The sequence below is a fragment of the Cajanus cajan genome, chromosome 7 (assembly GCF_000230855.2).
Source record: "Cajanus cajan strain Asha chromosome 7, NIPB_CcT2T_4, whole genome shotgun sequence".
Lineage (NCBI taxonomy): Eukaryota > Viridiplantae > Streptophyta > Magnoliopsida > Fabales > Fabaceae > Cajanus > Cajanus cajan.
The window spans coordinates 194,570-212,089 of NC_138523.1; the positions used below are offsets into that span (position 1 = coordinate 194,570).

The 17,520-nt window shown below is 31.9% G+C and overlaps 2 protein-coding genes across 2 annotated transcripts; one reads left to right on the top strand and one right to left on the bottom strand.

Moving 5' to 3' along the window:
* Positions 1 to 7,988: 7,988 nt before the first annotated feature.
* On the bottom strand, positions 7,989 to 13,370 carry LOC109815607 (protein SIEVE ELEMENT OCCLUSION B). The gene is made up of 7 exons (XM_020380364.3): positions 13,107 to 13,370; positions 12,898 to 12,987; positions 12,053 to 12,486; positions 11,233 to 11,327; positions 10,535 to 10,668; positions 9,558 to 10,043; positions 7,989 to 8,858 (listed from the first exon to the last, which is right to left on the bottom strand). Exons 1-7 carry the CDS (start codon positions 13,311 to 13,313, stop codon positions 8,217 to 8,219), a joined length of 2,088 nt encoding a protein of 695 aa, XP_020235953.1. The 5' UTR covers positions 13,314 to 13,370; the 3' UTR covers positions 7,989 to 8,216.
* Positions 13,371 to 15,956: 2,586 nt separating this feature from the next.
* Positions 15,957 to 17,177, top strand: LOC145949578 (uncharacterized). The gene has a single exon (XM_083059880.1). The coding sequence runs from the start codon at positions 15,957 to 15,959 to the stop codon at positions 17,175 to 17,177; it is 1,221 nt and encodes a 406-aa protein (XP_082916006.1).
* Positions 17,178 to 17,520: the final 343 nt, after the last annotated feature.

Consider the following 17,520-nt stretch of genomic DNA (forward strand, 5'->3'; position numbering starts at 1 on the left):
ATTATATTTAATTAATATTTATCTATATATATACTTATTTTTATAATTAACAATCTACTTATTTTTATTTAAAATTTATATTATGATACAATTTAAATTATTTATTATAAATTTAAAAGTTTAAATAATAATTTATATATTTTAAAGTGAGAAGGGTTATAATAACATTAGTATAACTTTTACTAAGTATTACACCGCTCAATAACTATATATTAAATGTGAATTTTGTAAATCCAACCGTTAGATTGAAAGTTCATATCACTTTATATGTTTATATCAAGTTTTGTTAAAATTGAACAACTTGAAGGTAATCAAAGTGCTCATATTTTAATATATTTTGAAATGTATATATTACATCAGTTTTGTTTTACCAGAATGAAGTATCAAATCATCTTGAATTCATATAAAATTTTGTATGTATGATCTAAGAGTAAAAACTTTTCAATCTAACGGTTGAATTTATAAAATTCACATTTAATATAAAGTTGTTGAGCGATGTAATACTTAGTAAAAGTTACACCGGTGTTATTATAACCCTTCTCTTTTAAAATATTATTTTTATAAATTAAATTTTAACATTTTAAATAAATTATTAATTAACTTAATACATTTATTCATCTTAAATCTAAGATATTAAATTCAAAAAATATATTTATCCTTGTTTTATTTTCTAATTATCAACCATTCATAAAATACTAATTTAAAATCTTATCAATTTATATCATAATATTTTCATATCAAGTTTAAAACCAGATATTAGTTATACAAAAATATCAAAATCATATAGTAAATTATTAATAAAATTCTAGTTAAATAATTTAAAATAATTAATTTTCAACTATATTGTTTGCAAATAATTTATTCCAACGCTAATCAATATTTTCTATATTAATTATTAGTAAAATTTAATAACTTTTAATTTAATAATTAAATCGATGAAATTCTTACATTTTTGACAAATATAAATTTGTTAGAAATATTTCATCAGTAATATAACTCACGTGTTATTGGTGTGTATATTTGTATATATATAATTTATTTTTCTAATTTTTATTTATTAAACTAACTGAACATTAATTATATTTTATTACTTTTTAATCAATTGAGAGGATGACAATGAATTAATAAAATTAAAAAAAAACATTTTAATTAAAAGTATCTTTTTTGGTGAATTCTTAATTTAAAAGTATTTTTTTATGAATAATTAAATGAAAAATACATTTTAAAATTTTATAATGGTTATTGTTATGTTAACACAATAATTATTTTTAAAAAATATCTAATTTTTTGATCGATTTTAGATTTGTTTGATAAGTTCTTATTAATCCTTATATAAACAAATTATTTTTAAGTTGATGTAACTAACACGTTTATATCAACTGAACTAGATGTTTAAGTCTAATTTTTAAAAAAATAATTAAAATAAAATATGATTTACAAATTAAAAAGAAGTTTTTTACCTTAACAAAATTGAAAGGCACAATAAATTGTGTATTTTATTATTATATAATAAAATAAAATATTAAGTATGATAAAAGAGAAATAAATTTCTCAAGAGAAAAATGAATAAATTTGATAGATAAATTATTATTCAAATAAAATATTATTTAAATTTCTTTTATAACATTATGTTTCTCATTTTTTAATACATTATGATATATTATCTATTTTAAATTATATAATATGTATTATTTTAAAAAGTAAAATAATTTTATTGGAAGGGTCATGATTTTTATTTCTTATCATTAATTTTTTTATCATTATAAAAATAATATTATATATTTTGATATTTGCTTTCTTTTTAAAAAAATACTATCTTAAATTTTTTTAAAAATTTACATTTAGCAACCGATTTTTATTTGGTCGCTACCATTATTATAAATAATATTTTTGTATTGTTTTTAGCGACCGAAATTTTTTCGTCGCTAATTTAGCCACCGAAACCAATTCAGTTGCAAATTTACATACAATTCAGTCGCTAAAGGATATATAATTTATAAACTGAATAGCGATCAAAAATTACTACTAAAAATATTTGGTCGTTAAAGGATATGTAATTTATAAACTGAATAGCGATGGAATTAGTGACCAAAAATTGCTACTAAAAATATTCGGTCGCAAATTTACATATAATTTGGTCATTAAAGGATATGTAATTTACAAACTGAATAGCGACCGAAAATTGCTACTGAAAACATTCGGTCACTAAATAAAAATTGCAACTAATTATGTCGCTATTAGCGACGAAAATAAAATTGGCCACTAAATTAACTTTTTTTGTAGTGTGCGAATTGTACAATTAAAATTGAATTTTCAAGTTTCGGATCACCCAAAACAAACATGCTACATTTTTTTTTTAAAAAATTGCACATATAACATTTTATGATCATAACCAATGTTGTATGTGTAATAAATAACATTGGTTATGACTATAACCAATGTTGTATATGCACCATACAACATTAAGTATATATGAACAATCGATACGGTATGTAATATTGGTCGTCACCTGATGTTATATGTGCTCAAATACTATATTGACAGAAACAATGTTGTTATACAACTAGTTTTATAAGTTCAAAACAATCGATGTACTAGAATCATTTTTTCACTAATGAAGTAGTTAATAGTAAAAGTGTTATTTTTTTTTACCTTTCAACTATTTCATATATTTTTCAAGACTTTTTTGCATTCCATAGATAATGTTGTATAGAACACAAGACATAAAACACATGTTAAAATAATATTAGAAAATCTTAGACAAAAAATGTTATTATTGCAAAACCATTAGAACCCCTAAATTTGTCACAAGACTAACAATCTCATTCAATGTAATTAAACTCGTCTAAGATTGGCCGATCAAACCAATCTAACTAGGAATTAAACCTACTACTACTTTTCCATTCAAATTTTCTTAAGAACTAGCTTCTCAATTCAATTTTTCTCAAGTCTCTCTGTAAGCACCTCTCAAATCTCGTACTACGTGCTTTTCTTGTATGTTGTGTTTGTTAAACAAAATTTAAATATAAAATAAATGTAAAAAGAATCATAAATCAAGACTCAAACCCACATCACTAAAGATTTTGGACAATTCAAGTCACCACCAAACCAATTTAACCACTTGATTAATAAATGATATGAATAATATACAGAGACAATAGCTAAAACATATTATATATTGTATACACTAGTTCATGCAATTCAACTAGTAACACCATCGATTTGACAAGTAACCCATCAACCCAATACCTTGACCAGCAAGTCGATGATTGATTTGATTGTGATAACAATGATCCCATTTGTGAAAGTCATGAAACACTTAAGTAATACTTACTCTAACTTTGAATAGCAAAAGATTTGAACCCACTTAATAAAACCTGGTAGGAGGTCTTATTTAAATATACAAAGCTTACTTGAAAACAAACATAATAAGAGACACATTTCATCAAACACTTGATTTGTCATTTTAAAATGACATTCCCCACTAAAACATGGTAAGATATTATTTTCATTTTTCCAACTCCAATATTAATAACCAATTTATGAAAATCCTAAACCTAAATCTCACCCAACCTTGACCTTGCACCCAATGATAAATTTCTACTATTGTAAATAAATTTTTTTATGTGTCACTGACCCTAGTTCTCACACTATAGTGCATACTAGACTTGGTCATCCTAATTCTCATGTTCTTCAAACTTAATCTTAATCATTGTAATTTTGTTCCATCAAATAAAAATATTTATGAGTTTCATTCTTCCTATTGTGTTGGAAAGTCTCATAAACCCCCTTCTTCTGCTTTTGAATTTATTTACTCTACCCCCTTAGAATTAATTTTCATTGATTTGTGGGGACCCGTTCATGTTATCTCACATTCTAGTTATGTCTACTACATTTCATTTATTGACGTGTTTTCCAAATTCACATGGATCTAACATTTGAAGTCAAAATCTGAAACTCTCTTTGTTTTTCAACAATTTAAGGCTATGGTTGAATTTCAATTAAATACTAAAATTAAAAGCATTCAATCTAATTAGGGAGGGGAATACAAACCCTTTACTACCTTTCTTGCCACTCATGGTAACTTATAGATTGATTTTCCCTCACACACATCATCAAAATGGTGTGGTGGAAAGGAACATAGTCATATTGTTGAAATTGGTCTTACTCTCCTTTGTTATGCCTTTTTGCCTATAACTTTTTGGGATTTTGCTTTTTTCACTATAATTTATCTGATTAATAGATTACCAACTGCATCATTGAATTTTGACATTCCCTTTATTATTATGTTGAATAAAACACCATATTACAAATTTTTTAAGGATCTTTGGTTGTGCTTGTTTCCTTTTCTTAAGACCCTATATTACTCACAAACTTGATTTTGGATCCCAAGAGTATGTTTTTATATGATATTGAACTTTTTTCAAGGGCTATAAATGTCTTTCTACTTCAGGTAGAATTTATATTTCTAAGGATGTGGTTTTTAATGAACAAAAGTTTGCATACTACTCTTACCTTTTCCTACAAAATTCTACTAAAGATACCTCTTCTTATCAATACTTCACTCTCAATCTAGATTTGTCTCCCTTATGTCATAATCCTACTGCACCCTCATAATAGCCTATTTTTTCTTTTAAAACTAGTGACCATGGTGTTCAAGACAATTTTTCATTTGTGCCACTTGTTACCTAGTGTATCATAGACAAGTTTGAGCTCATCCTCACCTGAGTCTTTTTCTCACACTGATACTATTCTCAAAAATGTTAATAACCATCCCATGCAAACCTAGTCCAAGATTGGGGTTCATAACTCTAGGTTGCACCCCTCTTTATTTATGGCTCGTAGTGAATCAAAAGGTGTTAAAGAAGCTCTAACTGATCCAAATTGGCTTTCTATTATGCAACAAGAATATACTACTTTAATGCAAAGTCATACATGGGATTTAGTTTCCCTATGACAAAAAGGCAATAGGATGTAAATGGGTGTTTCGGTCAAAAAAAATGCAGATGAATCTATAAATAAATATAAATCTCAGTTGGTGACTAAAGGATCTCACCAAGTTCATGGTTTTGATTTTTATGAGACATTTTATGTTGTTATTATACCTATCACTACTAAAATCATCATTACTTTTGCCTTTACTAATAATTGGAATTATTTCAATTGGATGTGAATAATATTTTTCTTAATGGCTTCCTGGAAGAAACAATTTACATGATGCAACCCCAACCCCTAGGATTTGATGTTGAAGACAAATCTCTTGTTTGTAAGCTTAACAAGACTCTTTATAGATTGAAACAAGATCCTAGGTAGTGGTTTGGCAGACATAAGTTCACTCGCATTCAATTTGGATTTCAAGCTAGTAAATGTGATTCTTTTTTGTTCATGTACAGGCATCAAGCTCACACTATTTTTATTCTGGTCTATGTGGATGATATTATCATCACTAGCAGCTCATCTCAACTCATTCAGCATATTACTAAACAACTTAAATCAACATTTTCTCTGAAATAACTAGGTCAATTGGACTATTTCCTTGGTATTGAGACCAAGCACCTACTTGACAAAACTCTACTTGTAACTCAGAGTAAGTACATTAGATATCTTCTACATAGAACCTATATGGCTGAAGCTCATCCTATTTCTTCTCCTATGCTTTCTAGTTGCAAATTTTCTAAATTTGGTGGTGATTTATTTCAAGCACTAGTACAGAATGTACATTCTACGTTTGTTATTTTAGGGGTTTTACGTCGGAAAAACCTCTGATATCGATGCGGGAGACGTAAATTCATGTCGGTTGTAATGGCCAATGTAAATTTATGTCGAACAAGCCAAGAATCGACGTAAAATTGTGATGGCATAAATTTAATGCATTTGGAACGGGTCGTTCTGCAAGCAAAACGACCCGTTCTACTTGCAGCCATTGTGTGTTACTTATCCATCTGGAACAGCCCGTTCTGGTTGTAGAATGATCCGTTCCAGATGGACAATTAACACACAATGACTGCAAGCAGAACGAGTCATTCTGGTTGCAGAACGACCCGTTCTAGATGCAAAATCAACAAATTAGCTAATGCAAGTCAGGATTTTTGAAACGAGAGGGTGCAGAAGAAATGAGAGGGTGCAGAAAAAACGTGCAGAAGAAACGAGAAGGTGTAGAAGAAAATCAGGGATCTTTACTCTCTTGTTTACAAATAGTGTGCGCAGGAAGAGAGAAAAGAGAAGAAACGAGAGGGTGCAGAAGAAAGTCATGACCTTTTTAACTTTGGCATAAAGAAGCCTTCATCAACAGGAAGAAAGAAGCAGTAAAATCCACTCTATTTCTTTTTCATGCTGGTCAATTAAGCACCTTTGCCTGCAATGTGTGCATATATAGAAACCTTTTTTACGTCGGACCCTTTTAAGTCCGACATAAAAGAGTTCACAAAAATTACAAAAATGTCATCGCATCTTTTTTACGTCAGTTTTTTGTATGTCCGACGACAAAGAGGTGACGTAAAAGACTGATTTTTCATTAGTGAAGATTCAACTCTTTATAGATCTGTAATTGGTGGCTTGTAATATACTAAACTTATAAGACTTGAAATAAGCTTTGTAGTTAACAAAGTTTGCCAATTCATGGCAAACCCCTTAGATTCTCATTGGGTGACTGTAAAAAGATTCCTAAGGTATCTTAAGGGCACTCTCTCTCATGGTTTTCTCATGCAACCAACTGTTGTTGGCATACCGGTATCAATCACAACTATGTGTAATGTTGATTAGGTTTTTGATATTGATGACAAAAGATCTACCTTTGATTCTACTATCTTCTTAGGACCTAACTTGATTCCTTGGTGGTCAAGAAAACAAAAAGTTACATCCAAATCCTGGATCGAGGTTGAACATCACAGTATAGCTCAGAGCTCAACCAAGTTAGCCTGGGTTTAAGCTTTGTTACATGAATTCCAGGTTCCTTTTTCTAAACCTGTCTTGTTATGTGATAACCAAAATGTACTAGCTATTGCTCACAATCCCGTCCTTCATAGTCAAACTAAACATATGAAATTGATGTCTTCTTTATTCGAGAGAAGGTTCAATTCAAGTAATTTCTGATTTATCACATTCCAACTTTGGATCAATGAACATATCTGCTTACCAAGCCCGTTTCTCCAGCCAGATTTAAACTTCTTAGAGACAAACCCAATGTAAAGAATTTTCTAACACAACCTCCACCTTGAGTTTGAGGGGGGTATTAGAGTGTAATATGACAAATATTACTATTTCATTTTATTATTTTTCATTTTGTTATAACAATAGAATATTCTAGTAGGTTTGTTGTGTACGTTGTCATAGTTTATTATTTTTGTAATCATCTTTTTGAAGTTGTATAAATAAGAGTAGCTACTATAAATGGCCCCTCTCTACAATGGATTGAATGAAATGAAAACTTCATTTCCAATTTAACATTTTCTCTCTAAAATTTATCTAAGAAACTAGCTAGTCTTTTGTTCATTGTTATGGTGTGTACAGGACAAGCTCAAGAACGAGACTAACAAAACCTTTACTTTAGACTCTTTTAAAAAAATATTTATATATATATATATATATATATATATATATATATATATATATATATATATTTTTTTTTTTTTTAAGTTTTATAAAAGTCACTTTTTGTATTCTTAAAAATAAATTTAAAATCTATCTCTAAAAAGATATGTAAATATAGTTATTTTTTTCAAGATCTATATCTAAAATATTATTTTTTTTTATTAAAAGATATTATTAATTTTAAGAATTTTACTTTAAGATTTGTTTCAGGTTCGATAATATGACCGGACTGCGCATGGTTAAGTACTTCTAATACTGTGCTCTTAACGAAATATTTTGGCTTATCTAGAAAACAAAAAAGGAATTCTGGTGGACAGGATAACCAAAGTCCCATAGATAACAAGTAGCTCAGCATATCCAAAAAAGAAAAAGGAGCATAACAACGCAGAATTGTTCGATTTTGTGCAAGCCCGACTCTTTTCTTTATAATTGAATCAAAATCAATTCAGTAAATTAAAACAAACAGACGGTGTTGGAAGCCGTTATTTTCAACCCACACAAGGGCACAGAAGAGGCTTCACCACAGCATTCGACACGTAAAAAATGATAATATGACAAAGCAGTGCACACAAAATGAATACCAAAGTTGTAAGTTCGTCTCTCCCTCCGCCAAACTAACTCAACATTCAAGAAGGAGCGTACTTCTTCTCAATCATGACATCACCGCTCTCGGGAATTTCAGCCTTATTGTGAGTGATACCGTGGCAGCACTTGTAGCTAACAGAAGCAATTTCCATGGATCTGCCACAAGTAGCATCCGGGCAATTAATGGGGTGAAGAATATCCGCAGGATAGTTAGCCAACTGCATGTGTGAACATTCCTGAGGGTAGTCGGAACGCTTGTGCTCAAAGTATTCCTTGAAAGCCACGTCAAACCCTGCTTTCTCCAGCACCTTGTCTTTCCATATCTCAAAATCAGCTGCAGTGGCAAGCATTGGTTCCCCACGCTCCAGAAGCTTCACGTTTGAGCCCTTGCTGAGAAGAACCCACCCTGGTTGTTGTTGTTTGAGGCAAAGCAAGCTCTTGATTTCATCAATTGTAGGGTCTTTGTGTGTCTTCTGAATCATGTTGGCGAACAAGCTCTCTATGCCAATCCAGAAGCGAGGAACGATCCTTGGTTCGTCTCTTCCAAAGGGATAGTGCTCTATTACTGCGTCTGCCCTCTTGATGATCTCGTGCCTTTTCATCTTTTCCACTGCCAGACTGAACTCTTGCATCCACTGCTTGTCACTGCCTCCATAGATGAAGATGAAATTGTCTGCTTTGATCTGAAGCATATATATATATATTCACACAATTTCATTTTCATTGCCTCAGTTCAACGATACAGAGTAAATTACACATACACTTCTTCAGATTTCGTAAGGAAAGTTACTATAAACATTACACGGAGACCCCATGCAAAAGATGTTACTCTAAACATTAAAAAATGTAAGAAATGCTTGTTTAATTCTACGAAACTTTAGTGTCTGATAATAATGCTAACAAGGTTCAATTGTTTATCTATTGTTATGTCTTTTTTGTACACATCGATTGCATTCAAGGCTTAACGGATGAAGTGATTTGAGTTGGCATTTTGACTAAGGAACGGATACATCCTATGTATCTTTCTATGCTAGCTGTTCGAAAATAGTGATTTGCTGCAAAAATATGAAGTAATATGATGAATCTTTAGAGAAATACCGTTAGATAGAAAAACTACTTAAATTAAGAAAGGTTAAAAGAAATAACATATAATAGATGCTATAGGATGATATACATGTTAATTTATGAAATTTCAATTATACAGTTACACATGTTTTTCAATTAAAATTAGAATTGCACCTCATAATATATACTTACACTTAATGCAACACAATAACATATATTTATGTATGTAAATTAAAAATTTAATTTTAATCGGATAACACCTACATCCTGTTCTTAAGTTTTGGTCTTTTAATTATTAAATGTAAAGTTGCACTTACGATGTCTTGTAGCTTTGGATGGACTTTCTTCATTTCGGCCCAGAACCAATTCCATTTCTGGGTAAGGACGTCATCATCAGAGGGTCTGAAAGGGAAGGCATCGATGCCCCACACGAAAATCATGTGCATAGCATTGTAGTTAACCACTCTTCCTTGAGGGTTCAGCACAGGGATGATGGGCTTGTTCTTGTAGTTCAAGTCCTCTCTTATGAGTCTGATTCCTGCTAAGGGATAGAAGTATTCCACCACGTACCATGGCATTTCAAGCTTCAGATTATCATACTCTGCCTTGTGTAGAAGATTCCATTCATCCACAATTGGGACCCACAGAATCTTGAAGTCCTCCTTCCTGTATCCTTTCACCTCCTTAGGGTCTTCATGCAATCCATCATAGATAGATTGCAGAAGCCGAACCTCGTCTCTAATGCTGTCCAGGCCCGAAATGAACAGTAACACGTGTTTCTTCCTAAACACTTCGAGGGTAACCTGTTTGTTTGGGTTCAAAATAAAAATAATGTGAAGTGAGAATTCTATGGTGCTTCAAGATTAATTATTACATGATTCTAGATTACTTTATTCTAACCAATTTTTATATAAATTTTATTAAAAAAGTTTATTATACACTTATATTTTTATCCAATCATAAATTTTCACTTATAATAAATTATTTTATTAACTTTTACGATAATTACTTTTAAAAGTTGTATGAATAGTAATTTCTAATTAGTTTACAATTTTACTTTATAAACAGTTTTACACTTACACTATACAACACCATTAAACTCTTAAAAATCTCGATCATATATACGAGTATACAGTTGATTTATGGTGAATTAATGGTGACATATATTCTATCTCATGCATGTTTCAAAGAATAGTACACCATTTAATGAGACACCAGAGTACTAATTAAGCTACCTTTGTAGTGTAAAGGATTCATTTTGCAAAACGATGATACCCTTCAAGTATTTACTTACCATTTGTCTAGTGAGGCCATCAAAAACATAGGGGTCGTGAACTTCATTGTGGTAGATCAGAACCTTGAGAACCTCTACAATTTCTGTGGGAGTTTGGAGCAACTTCTTACGCCTCCAGTAGTCTTCTAGGTCACCTGAAATGAACAGAGAAGATCCCTTAAATATCAGCATTGAATTTATATATCCATCGTCATCCATTGTTGATACCGTGTTTGGATTTTGTTATTTCAAAGGAAAAGACTGCACTCTGCTGGAAGATAAAATATACTTACGGTGATTAAAAATAAACCTCTTGAGACGATAAATAATATGAAAATTTGTTAAACATATGATTGATTTTTACAATATTTTCAAGTATATATTATTTTTTTAATTAACTAGTGCAACTTTATTTTAATTTTCAAAATAAACCTCATTTTAATGAACAGGTGGATCGCTGCTTATTTTACTGGGTATTTATCTATCCCTTTAAAAATAAAAATATACAAAAGAAATGCTAAGTACATATAACCTGCTGTGCTACATAATTAATTATAAACTTATACTCCTGTTTTCTTCTATCATATTTTTACTCTATTTTTTTAATTTTTTTTATCTCTTTTAATCATCGTACTTATCTCATCTCTTACTTTCTATTTTTACTTTTTTCTTCTTCTTATCCTCCTTATGAAAGGGTTGATCATAGTATTTTTCCTAACCTATTTTCTTTCTGCTCCTGGTCAGATTCGCCTTTAATTTGCTGATGACGGCGGCAAGCTTGTCGTCAAAATTCGCTATTTCATACCTATCATCCCTGCACGAAAGTAATACGAGGATAATGTTATTTATAGAAATGAGACAAAAAGAGAAAAAAGATAGAAAGTATGAGATGAGATATGGTATTTAATACGATAAAGAGAACAAAAGTATATTAATGTTGTATGAAATATTATATACATAATTTGTTATACAAAAAAAGTGCAATGGGACAGCTGCCAATCAAAAGCAAACAGGCCAATGAATGTTACTGTCGTTGACCTATAGGAAAATTTACAAAACAAATGACATAAAATAAATTAATAATTAGACAATGCTGTTTTATCAAATCTTGCAAGATACTGACGACACGGATAGATTAGTATTGTGACATCAGAGAAGGGGAAAAACAAATATAAATAATTGCAAATTAACATATGATACTGATACTGAAAAGAAGTTGCATAAATAATAAAATTCTTGAGAGAATTAGTTGATTATAAATCGTATATTCAATTTTTCTTTTAACGATGCAAAGTATCTCAAGATTTGATTGATGGTTAATCTCGATTAAAATTTTTTACTGATTGATGTTTATTTTTTCAACCATATCTTTTTTATTAATAAGATTCAAATTTAAAATATTATATAAAAAACCGAATCCAATATAATTCAGATGGATGAATACAATTCATATCAACGAATTGTTGGTTCCCAGTGTATTCAATTTAATAACAATAACTCCCTTAATATATAGATAGAAATGGTGGAATATGAACTTACGATTCACCGAGGAGGAAATCAAAATGATTAACACAGACAACCGTGGTGACGATTGCCCAGTAGACAGCAACAGGGATCTCTTGCATGGCTTCAGCCAACGCAGGCACATCCTTTAAGTCATAACCTTTGGTGGAAAGCTTCTCCAACTCAGTGATGCACTCGACCGCGATCAACAAGTTCTTCACCAAACTGTTATAATCAGCAACGGCTTGCCTGTTCCTCTCGATGATGTGAACTCGATTTATTTGAGCCAGTGATCTTCCAAGGTGGTCTCCGGTTGGAACCTGGACGAGGTGGAAGAAATTCCCATACTCCAAAGCCAAAGCAGCCAGGACTATTATTGCTTTCCCATCCCACGAGTAGCTTTTCAGCTGTTCAAGTATCGACATCGCTGTCTGGTGTGCGTGATGCTCACCGTGAGGTGTGTTCATCATCTACAACTCAAAATTCATTATTAACAACACTATTCACAAATGGGATATATATAAATGTATGTTACATTGTATTTTGTGTCTTTAATTTTGTGAATAGGATGTCTCTCGTAGTATTAAAATATCCATAAATAAAATATGTTTATCTCTTACACGACAGAAGCCTTCACTTTAGATGTACAAGAGCTTAAATTCGATTATCATTAATACAGTGTCGTAATATTTTATATTATTAAAATAATACAAAATGTTATTCACTTTAGTTTTTTTTCATGATTAATGCTTGAAAAGTAATGTGAATGATATTTTATAACATTTTATAAAGTTAAGGGCTAAATTAAAGTTTTTGTATTACCTCAAAAATCATATAAAACAAATCCAATAGTAATCAATATTATGATGCAGAGTTATAACCTGAGAAGCAATATGCTTAAGTTTAAGGAACGGTGGGTCGAAAGTGGACAAAGGAACCTTGTCCTCAATAACACCAACGGGTGTACCAGTCTGCAAAACAAGTAGTAATTAAATGCTTAGTTTTTTTAACTTATAAGTGATAAAGATAACTATATACAAAGCATGCATATTTGTGGAAGCAATAGATTCGTTAATTAGTCGAAGTTTACCTTAACAGCCACAGTATCAGCAACAGCAGTGGCACGCCTGATGATGTTGGAAGCAACGTTGAAAAGCGACTCAACATCGTACCTTTCAGCGGTGTGGACGTGGGTGATGTAAACTTTCTCAAGGATCTGATCATCAGACCAACCTAATGGGTTCAAACCGGCTTGGACCAAAGGGGTCGTGGGGGAAAGTGAAGTTGCCAAAGCCATTGTTGATGCCTCTTTGGGTCTCTCGCAGGCTTTGGTGCAAATGGTGGTGCCTTCTTCTCTCGCTGCTTCGCTTATTTATAACTCTGAGAGTGAGCTAGAGTTTACACTTGCCTCAACGGCTTTAGCAGAGAGAATCTATGAGCCAACTCTTTTTGTGACATCCACGCTGGATTTTACGGTATAACCCTTGTACGTTCATGATTCATGTGATGTAAGCAGGGACAGTGTCGGGATTTTGGCAATGATTTCATGCAGCTTTTGCTTTTGCTAAAGATGGAGGTATGTTTGTTCTCAAAATCTTCAAGGAAGGAATATTTGTATATTACTAAAGGTTAAAGGAAGGGAATATATGTTCCACTCGAAGAGTATACTACCGCGACAAGCTAGCAACGGATACCGTGTACTCTATAAGCCTTCATTCCATTTGTAGTAACTAGTAACGCAACCTGCATGCACTGGATCTCTTGGAAAATATATTTTTACATTTATTAAATGATCATGTGTTCACTTGAGAGAATGAGGAGTACAGTTTCGCCTACAGAAGTTCAATATTAAATAATTATTAAGTACTGGTTTAAGGTTACTACAAAACGTAATGTTAATGAGGACATTTTTTTTTCATTCTTAAAGTTATTCATTTGAAATGTCCTTGTATATATTCAGCTTAATTTAAATCTTATGATTTACATCTTCCGGTTTTTGTCGCTGGCGCTGGATACGAAAAACAAAAGCAATCGAAATCTTCCTTTATTCTTGTCTGTGAAGAGTGAAGTTCGTACCCAATATATGCAAATCATTATCCATTTTATGCACTTGAATACAACATTACGTTTTATAGTGATATATTGTCTAGCAGTTCCAAAAACTGAGATAATTTAATGATAGTTTTTGGATAATAATTAAAAAAATTACTATTAAGATTAAAATTTAATTATAATTTATGAGATTATTATCATTATTGTCTTTACTACTAGTGTTATAATAATTATCATTGTCATCACTATTATAACTATTATTTATTGTCATTATTATTATTATATTATTATTATCATCATTATTAATTATTATTATTATTATAGAGAATTGATGAAATATGTTTCAATCAATTAATTTTATTCTAGTACTAATGACCAAATATATACAAGTGGTTAACCTATGATTCTAGGAAACTATTGTAACAACATGGAGTAATTAAAGATTAAAGATATAGGTAAGACAATTTCAGATGTAATGATAGTTACAAAAGATAGATTTGGTTGGGACATGCGATACTTGAAGCTTCCCACAGCTTGGACTAGCTCGTGAACAAAGTGATAATTTAGTGATATGTGGTTCATTTTGGAGTGTAGCACAGGGTTGAACCGTAGATAGATGGCACCAACATTGTCATAGAGGAGAGTAGGAGTAGTGTGAAGGGTACCTTGAAGCTTTGAGAAAATGTTGTTGAACCACATAACCTTAGATGTTGTAGTCACGACTACTCAATATCTGGCCTCTGTCGACAATTGAGCAACTATGTGTTGGTTTCTAGACAATTGCGAGATACGGTTGTCTCTAATTATTATAACAAAATTTATTTGATCGATAATTATTTAATAATAATAAATTAATTATTTTTATTTTATTATTTAATAAAAATATTAATGATTAATATATAATAATTATTAAAAATATATTTATATTACACCAAAAATTATTATTAACGATAATTATTTTTTGAAAAAAAATTAAATTTCATATCGACTATAGATAAAATAATTAGATTATGTAAATAGAGAGTAACTCTCACTTTACAAATCTCAAATATCTTAGGAGATAAGATAATTAAAAAAATAGAAAAAAAAAATCTAAGTCTCACATCGATTATATATAGATAAAATAATTAATTAGAAAAGAAGATAATTAAAAATGTAAAATAAATAAATAAATAATATATAAGTAGAGGACAACCATCATCCTACAAGTCTCACATCAACTAAAAATAAGATAATTAAAAATTATTATGAATCATTTCTTAAACTTTTAGTGACAATAACAAAAAATATTAAATATTAATAAAAAAAATATTACAAAACTTATACATTTTTTCCGACCATGATAAGGGTCTTTACCAGCATGACACTGCATATAATGGCTAATGTGAAAATGTTGATAAAAGATTTTACAACAATTTTTATTATTTCTAAAATTCATATTCAATGTCACTAAAAGTCTATTTTGTTATAATGAAGGGAAAATGATGTAGGTTGAAGTGGAGGTTTTGCCATTTGCATTACTTCCCCGATTTGCATCGGTATAGGCTGTTATGAAACTTAAATTAGGAGTTTTATTTTGTTTTAATAATATTAATGGTGTGAATTATGAGAGACATTTAAAATATGTAAAACGTTGTTTTTTTTGTCAGCTACAAATAAGTGTAATTTCATTTGCAACATAAGAATGAGAATATAGAGAGTTTGTTTTGCTCCCAAATTTATGCCCTTTTTCATTAACAAATTGGTATCAGAGCTTGTGTGCGTGAGGTGAGAGTAAGCCGACCTGATCCGACCTGAGCCGACCTGAGCCGACCTGGTGTACCCAGCCCGAGAGAAGAGAAAAAAATTCTTGTGAGGTGTGTGAGTGGAGCGTATACACTCAAGAGAGATGGCAGGTTTAACTAATGGCATTCCATTACCCAAATTGACTAAAGATGTCAATTACGACAACTGGAAGCTGCAGATGAAGGCCCTTCTCGGCTCCCAAGACAACTGGGATGTGGTTGAGAATGGGTACGAGGAACCGGTGACCACTGAGGGGTATACAAATGCCCAACTGAATGCATTGAAGGTTGCTCGGGCAAAGGACAAGGCAGCACTGTATTTGCTGTACCGAGTTGTTGACGAGTCGGGCTTTGAAAAGATAGCTAATGCTAAATCTTCAAAAGAAGCATGGGACATACTCGAGAAAGCAAAAAAGGGAGATGAACGCGTGAAGCAAGTTCGGCTTCAAACCCTTAGGGGCGAACTGGAAAACATGAGGATGAAGGAGTTAGAAGGTGTATCCGAGTTCATTACTCGGGTGGAGACTGTGGCGAACAAACTAAACAGGAATGGAGAGAATCTTCCCTCAAGCCGAGTTGTGGAGAAGATCTTAAGGTCATTGACAGATGACTTTGAGAATATAGTGTGTGCAATTGAAGAGTCCAAGGATCTGTCAACGCTCACTGTCGAAGAGCTTACTGGGTCCCTGGAGGCGTATGAGCAGAGGAAAAAGAATAAGAAGGAGAAGGGGGAGTCCCTTGAACAAGCTCTCCAGGCAAAGGCGACAATAAAGGAGGAGAAGGTGCTCTATGCTCAGAATAATAGAGGACGAGGAAGAGGTAGAGGCCTAGGTGGTCGAGGAAGAGGAGGACGAGGTAATGAGTATGTCGGCCAACAGAACTGGCGTGGCCGAGGTCAAACTCAGGGTGGCCGAGGTCAAGCGCGGGGAGGCCGAGGTCAGACCTGGGGTGGCCGATCAAACACAAATAAAATTATTGAATGTTATAACTGTGGGAAGTATGGACATGTGGCCAAGGAGTGTTACTCGATAAAATGCTACAATTGTGGAAATCTGGGTCATATTTCCAAAGATTGTAGGTCCGAGAAGAAAAAGGAGGAACCAACCAACTTCCTTGCCGAGGAAGAAGATGAAGGATTGTTGCTGGTGACAACTATTCCAGAAACTGAGATCAAACCGAGTTGTACTGATAACTCTGTTTGGTACTTGGACACCGGCGCAAGCAATCACATGTGTGGTGACGAGCACTTGTTCAAAATGCTTTCAAAGGAGGAGGTCGGATCTGTTTCTTTCGGAGATGCTTCAAAAGTAACTGTTAAAGGCTGAGGAACGATCCGATATCAACAGAGAAATGGGAAAATCGGAGAGATCAGAGATGTATACTACGTACCCGATCTCAAAAGCAACATATTGAGCATGGGACAGTTAATGGAGAAAGGGTACTCGGTTTTGATGAAAGACCGAGAACTACAACTGAAGGATAAACTCGGGAGACTAGTTTCCCAAGTAGAAATGAAGAAAAATCGCATGTACAAACTTGAACTGAAAATAGTTCGAGATGAATGCATGCAACTTGATTTGGAGGATGAGGCCATGAAGTGGCATCGGAGGTTCGGTCATCTTCACTTTAGGGGGTTGACCGAGCTGGTGAAAAAGGAGATGGTGATTG

Bases quoted from the DNA above. Each gene is read 5' to 3' on its own strand.
- LOC109815607 (XM_020380364.3), bottom strand. From the start codon at position 13,313: ATGGCTTTGGCAACTTCACTTTCCCCCACGACCCCTTTGGTCCAAGCC. The intron at 12,988-13,106 runs GTAAACTTCGAC...CTTGTTTTGCAG, and splicing joins CTGATACTGTGGCTGTTAAG to ACTGGTACACCCGTTGGTGT. The intron at 12,487-12,897 runs GTTATAACTCTG...TTTGAGTTGTAG, and splicing joins TTAAGCATATTGCTTCTCAG to ATGATGAACACACCTCACGG.
- LOC145949578 (XM_083059880.1), top strand. From the start codon at position 15,957: ATGGCAGGTTTAACTAATGGCATTCCATTACCCAAATTGACTAAAGAT.